At 61.8% G+C, this 6,000-nt stretch overlaps 1 protein-coding gene across 8 annotated transcripts in view; it reads left to right on the plus strand.

Annotated features, from left to right (window-relative positions):
- Nucleotides 1-6,000, plus strand: part of SBF1 (SET binding factor 1) — a 59,241-nt gene that overhangs the window by 49,442 nt on the left and 3,799 nt on the right. For 2 of the 8 annotated variants that reach the window (XM_057403757.1, XM_057403758.1), the window contains 8 exons: nt 730-822; nt 1,087-1,164; nt 3,341-3,522; nt 4,135-4,311; nt 4,936-5,037; nt 5,125-5,310; nt 5,427-5,553; nt 5,639-5,769. In XM_057403757.1, coding sequence (XP_057259740.1) covers nt 730-822; nt 1,087-1,164; nt 3,341-3,522; nt 4,135-4,311; nt 4,936-5,037; nt 5,125-5,310; nt 5,427-5,553; nt 5,639-5,769 — 1,076 coding nt within the window. The remainder of the gene's footprint in view (nt 1-729; nt 823-1,086; nt 1,165-3,340; nt 3,523-4,134; nt 4,312-4,935; nt 5,038-5,124; nt 5,311-5,426; nt 5,554-5,638; nt 5,770-6,000) is intronic. The other 6 variants (XM_057403759.1, XM_057403764.1, XM_057403760.1 and 3 more) reach the window with 3 other exon arrangements.

Here is a 6,000-nt window from a genome sequence, read left to right on the forward strand (position 1 = left end):
TTGGGATTGTTTTGGGGAACCCCAATGGCCTGGGACCTGTGAGCACTGGATCTGGGTGCTTGCTGAGGACCTGGTGGGACAGGCCCTGCCAGCTGCGCTCTCAGCACTGTTGGCACCCGGTGCTGTCATGGGAAGCCTCGGTAAGTCTGTGTCTCCTTTGCTCTGTGAGCATCCTGCCCATTTCAGCTGTGGCAGAGCTGCCATCACTGTCCCACTCCAGTGTCATTCATCCTCTGTCCCAACCATTCCACCCCATCATTGCTCCAAAGCTCACTGGGGGCCAGAGGGACCATGGGGACCCAGCCAGGGGCTCCCTGCAGCCTGGGGAGGAGAGGATGTGCCAAAAGCCCCTTCTGGCACATGCTGGGGACATGCCCAGAGCCGTGGCTAAAGGAGGGGATGTCAGGCCAGCATTGGGGTGGCAGACCTGGCATGGTGGTGATGGAGCTCAGAGCAGGGGCTGCAGGGCTGTGGCAGTGCCTGGGTGACCCCCAATACTGAAGCAGAGCTGCAGGAGTGTTGAGCCCCCCTTTGTGCTGCTGCAGTGGGTGCCGTGGTGGGGCTCCCGCTGGAAGGTGTCCCTGCATGCTGGGTCCCAGCCCCGGCGCTCCTGCTTGTGCTGCTTCCTCTGGTCCCTTGCCCTCCACCCTGAGCAGTGCTGGGGGGTGAGGTGGGAGAACCCCAGAGCAGCCCAGCAAGACGAGAGCTGACGTTCTGTTGGTGCTACAGATCACGCCGACAAGAGACAGCCTAAGCTGGGATCGCTCATGAAGCAGGTGATGGGAGGGAAGGACGATGGGCCTGGTTCTATTAGCCGTGGAGGTGAGGATGTGTGAGGGAACTCTGCCTCTGGGGCCTCACACAGGCCCTGCCTCGGGGCAATGGTGTAGAGTAGATGCTTCCTTCACCCCGAGCTCCGAGCTGCAGGGAGGGAGGGAGGGACCCTCTGAGCACCTGGAGCCACCATCTCCTTCATCCCCATCACTGCTGCAGCCGCTGCTCCTGGGGCCCCAGGTACCCCGTGTCCAGGCAGCGCGGGTCCCCTCGCTGGGTGCCCTCGCTGAGTCGCTTTGTCTGTGCTGCCAGGGCTCGGTCACCGAGCTAAAGTCATCACCCTGTCCACCCCAAAGTGCGCGTCGGCGAAGGGCCGCGACACCCCTCGAGGTACGGAACCGCCAGCCCCTGCACCAGTGCTAACCACGGCACTGACCCCCATACACCCCTCAGTGGTGCTAACCACAGCACTGACCCCCATACACCCCTCACCGGTGCTAACCACGGCACTGACCCCCATACACCCCTCAGTGGTGCTAACCACAGCACTGACCCCCATACACCCCTCACCAGTGCTAACCACGGCACTGACCCCCATGCACGCCTCACCGGTGCTAACCACTGCACTGACCCCCATACACCCCTCACCAGTGCTAACCACGGCACTGACCCCCATGCACGCCTCACCGGTGCTAACCACAGCACTGACCCCCATGCACCCCTCACCGGTGCTAACCACGGCACTGACCCCCATACACCCCTCACCGGTGCTAACCCCCATGACCCCCATGCACCCCTCACCGGTGCTAACCACGGCACTGACCCCCATACACCCCTCACCGGTGCTAACCACGGCACTGACCCCCATGCACGCCTCACCGGTGCTAACCACAGCACTGACCCCCATGCACCCCTCACCAGTGCTAACCACGGCACTGACCCCCATGCACGCCTCACCGGTGCTAACCACAGCACTGACCCCCATACACCCCTCACCGGTGCTAACCACAGCACTGACCCCCATGCACCCCTCACCGGTGCTAACCACAGCACTGACCCCCATGCACCCCTCACCGGTGCTAACCACAGCACTGACCCCCATGCACCCCTCACCGGTGCTAACCACAGCACTGACCCCCATACACCCCTCATAACCACAGCACACCCCTCACCTGGTGCTAACCACGGCACTGACCCCCATACACCCCTCACCGGTGCTAACCACAGCACTGACCCCCATACACCCCTCACCAGTGCTAACCACGGCACTGACCCCCATGCACGCCTCACCGGTGCTAACCACAGCACTGACCCCCATGCACCCCTCACCGCTGCTAACCACAGCACTGACCCCCATGCACCCCTCACCGGTGCTAACCACAGCACTGACCCCCATGCACCCCTCACCGCTGCTAACCACAGCACTGACCCCCATACACCCCTCACCGGTGCTAACCACAGCACTGACCCCCATACACCCCTCACCGGTGCTAACCACAGCACTGACCCCCATGCACGCCTCACTGGTGCTAACCACAACACTGACCCCCATGCACCTCCTTATCGCCCCTCACCAGTGCTAACCATGACACTGACCCCACTACTGACACCCATACACACCCCACACTGGTGCTGACCATATCACTGACTTCCATGCACCCGTTGTCACTCCTCACCGGTGCTACCCATGACACTGACCCCCATTCACACCCCTCAGCAGTGCTAGCCACAACACTGACTCCCATGCACCCCCTGTCACCCCTCACCGGTGCTAACCATGACACTGACCCCCATTCACACCCCTCAGCAGTGCTAGCCACAACACTGACTCCCATGCACCCCCTGTCACCCCTCACCGGTCCTAACCGTGACACTGACCCAAGTCACCGACCCCCATACACACCCTGCACTGGTGCTAAGCATGACACGGCCCCTCATAAACACTCCTCAAAGGTGCTAATAGTCACCCCATACGCACCCCCCTTACTGGGGCTGACCACAAGACTGACCCCCCTCCACACCCCACACCAGTGCTAACCACAGCATTGATCCCATCACTGACCCCCGTCCATACCCCTCGCTGGTGCTGACCCATCACTGACCCACACCCCACCCCTCACACCACTAACACCCCAGTCCCCCTCTCGGGCCGCTAACACCTCACTGAGCATGTCGCTGGCTCCCGGCGCTGGGGGTAAGTACTGAGCCCATCCCAGCCCGTCCCACTCCTCTGCTCAGGTTTGCTTTGGGCTCCTTGCACGCTGCTGGTGCTGGGTGGTGGCGGCGGGGCGGGGTGATGGGTGCAGGGGTGCCGGGGGTGGGTTGGGTTGGGTTGCACCAGGCAGGACTCCCACAGCACCCAGCAAGGAGAGAGGAGCGAAAGCAAACCTGGCTCCAGCGCCTCCTGCATGTGCTGCCGGGTGCCGCGGGGGACAGCGGCTTGGCCACGGCTGGGTGATGTGGTGACGAGCTGCTGGCCCCCACGTCAGCCCGGCGGGGGGGGGGGGGCATGGACACCAATGCTGCTGGGACCCCCAGAACCCCTCCTGATGCTGCTGTCCCGCAGGCAAGTGGGGCAGCATCCGGGCCAGCGGGCGCATGAGCAGCTACGCGCTGAACGTGGAGATCGGGTCACGCCTGGCGGGGAAGGACCTGCTGGGAACCCACCACAACGGCACAGCCGAGCCCGGGTTCCTGCGCCCGCACCGCGCCTCGCTCTACATCATTGGGGACAAGTCCCAGCTCAAGGTGACCCCAGCGGCATCACCGGTGGGGGGACACACACATGTGGTTGATAGGAGCATAGAACCAGGCAGGGTGGAAGAGAGCTTTGAGGTCATCCAAGTCCAGTCGTTCCCCAGCACTGCCAAGGCCACCACTGCCCCATGGCACTGAGGCCTCGTCTCCACGCTGTGTGAACACTTGCAGGGACAGTGACTGCAGCCCTGCCCTGGGCAGCCTGTTCCAATGCCTGAGCACCCTCTGGGGCAGGAATTGTTCCTCAGCTCCATCTAAACCTGCCCTGGGGCAGCTTGAGGCCGTTTCCTCTTGTCCCATCCCTTGTTCCTTAGGAGCAGAGCCCAGCCCCTCCTGGCTCCATCCTCCTCTCAGGCACTTGGAGGCAGCGATCAGGTCCCCCCTGAACCTTCTCTTCTCCACACTGAACCCCCCAGGTCCCTCAGTCCTTCCCCATCACACTTGTGCTCCAGCACCGACTCCATTCCCTTCTCTGGCCCCACTCCAGCACCTCAATGTCTCTCTTGTAGTGAGGGGCCTAGAACTGAACACACTAGTGTTGTATTTGGGGGTGGTGGTTCTGCTGGGGTGTCTGAGGACAGCATGGATTGTCTCCTTGTTCAGGGTGTGAAGCCGGACCCGCTGCAGCACTGGGAGGTGGTTCCCATCGAGGTGTTCGACGTGCGGCAGGTCAAGGCCAGCTTCAAGAAGTTGATGAAGGCCTGTGTGCCTGGCTGCCCCTCCACGGACCCCAGCATCGCCTACCTACGCTCCCTGGAGGAGTCTGAGTGGCTGTCACAGGTCAGTTGTCACAGACTCATAGGATCATGGAATGGTTTGGGTTAGAAGGGACCTTAAAGCTCATCCATCTCCAACCCCTGCCACAGGCAGGGACCCCTTCCACTAGAGCAGCTTGCTCCAAGCCCCTGTGTCCAACCTGGCCTTGAACACTGCCAGGGATGGGGCAGCCACAGCTTCTCTGCGCACCCTGTGCCAGCACCTCAGCACCCTCACAGGGAAGAGCTTCTGCCTAAGAGCTCATCTCAGTCTCCCCTCTGGCAGGTTAAAGCCATTCCCCTTGGCCTGTCCCTACAGGCCCTTGTCCAAAGCCCCTCTCCAGCTTTCCTGCAGCCCCTTTAGGCACTGGAGCTGCTCTCAGGTCTCCCCTTCAGGAGCCTTCTCTTCTCCAGGCTGCCCCAGCCCAGCTCTCTCAGCCTGGCTCCAGAGCAGAGCTGCTCCAGCCCTTGCAGAAGCTCCATGGGCCTTCTCTGCACTCACTCCATCAGGGTTCTGTGTCACAGCCCTGTGTAACCCCTGGGCTCTGCTCCGTTTGGCTCAGTCACTTCCAGGAAGAATGTTCCATTTGCACATGGCCCAGCAGACGAGCTTCCTGCACTCTGGTGACTCTTGTCCCTCACGTTGCAGATCCACAAGATCCTGCAGATTTCAGTGCTGGTGGTGGAGCTCCTGGACATGGGCTCCTCAGTGCTGGTCAGCCTGGAGGACGGCTGGGACATCACCACGCAGGTAGGAGCCCTCCAGATGCTGAACACGGTATCTGCCCATGGCCATCACCCCTCCATGGAGCATCTCAAGCCCCTTCTGTCCCTGCAGGTCGTGTCCTTGGTGCAGCTCCTGTCTGACCCCTACTACCGGACACTGGAAGGCTTCCGCCTGCTTGTGGAGAAGGAGTGGTTGAGCTTCGGGCACCGCTTCAGCCACCGCGGGGCGCAGACCCTGGCCGGGCAGAGCAGTGGGTTTGCTCCCATCTTCCTGCAGTTCCTGGACTGTGTGCACCAGGTGAGCTCCGAGCACCGGGATCTCGGGAGCACCGGGGGCAGGAGCTCCTCCTGCAGCAGGGAACGGTCCCAGAGCACCGTGTGTCCCGGGGGTCTCACCCAGGCTGCTCCTTGCAGATCCACCTGCAGTTCCCCATGGAGTTCGAGTTCAGCCAGTACTACCTGAAGTTCCTGAGCTACCACTACATTTCCAACCGCTTCCGGACATTCCTGCTGGACTCGGACTACGAGCGCATCGAGCTGGGTGAGGGCAGTGTGTGGGCACACAGGGATGGCAGCACAGAACCGTGTCCTCACAGAACACCTCATCCCCTCTCTGCTCCCCTCAGGCCTCCTGTACGAGGAGAAGGGGGAGAGGAAGAGCCAGCAGGTCTACAAGTCCATCTGGGACTATATCGACCGCCTGAACAAGAAGGCCCCCATCTTCTTCAACTACATGTATGCTCCTGAGGATGGGGAGGTGAGAGCTCAGTCCTGCCCTGCACACCTCAGCACCTACATGGAGCTGAAGGAGCAGTCCCTTGTTGGATGGACCAAGGTGTTTGCCCACCAAGGGGCTGTCTGCCACCCTGGGGAGCATGAGCAGAGTCAGGCCCCTTAGGGTCATCGAACGGTTTAGGTTGGAAGGGACCTTAAAACTCCTCCAGTTCCAACCCCTTCGATGGGCAGGGACACCTTCCACTAGAGCAGC

The sequence above is a fragment of the Pezoporus wallicus genome, unplaced genomic scaffold, assembly GCF_028554395.1.
Source record: "Pezoporus wallicus isolate ANWC-B61680 ecotype Strahan unplaced genomic scaffold, APGP_CSIRO_Pwel_v1 contig_6978, whole genome shotgun sequence".
Classification (NCBI taxonomy): domain Eukaryota; kingdom Metazoa; phylum Chordata; class Aves; order Psittaciformes; family Psittacidae; genus Pezoporus; species Pezoporus wallicus.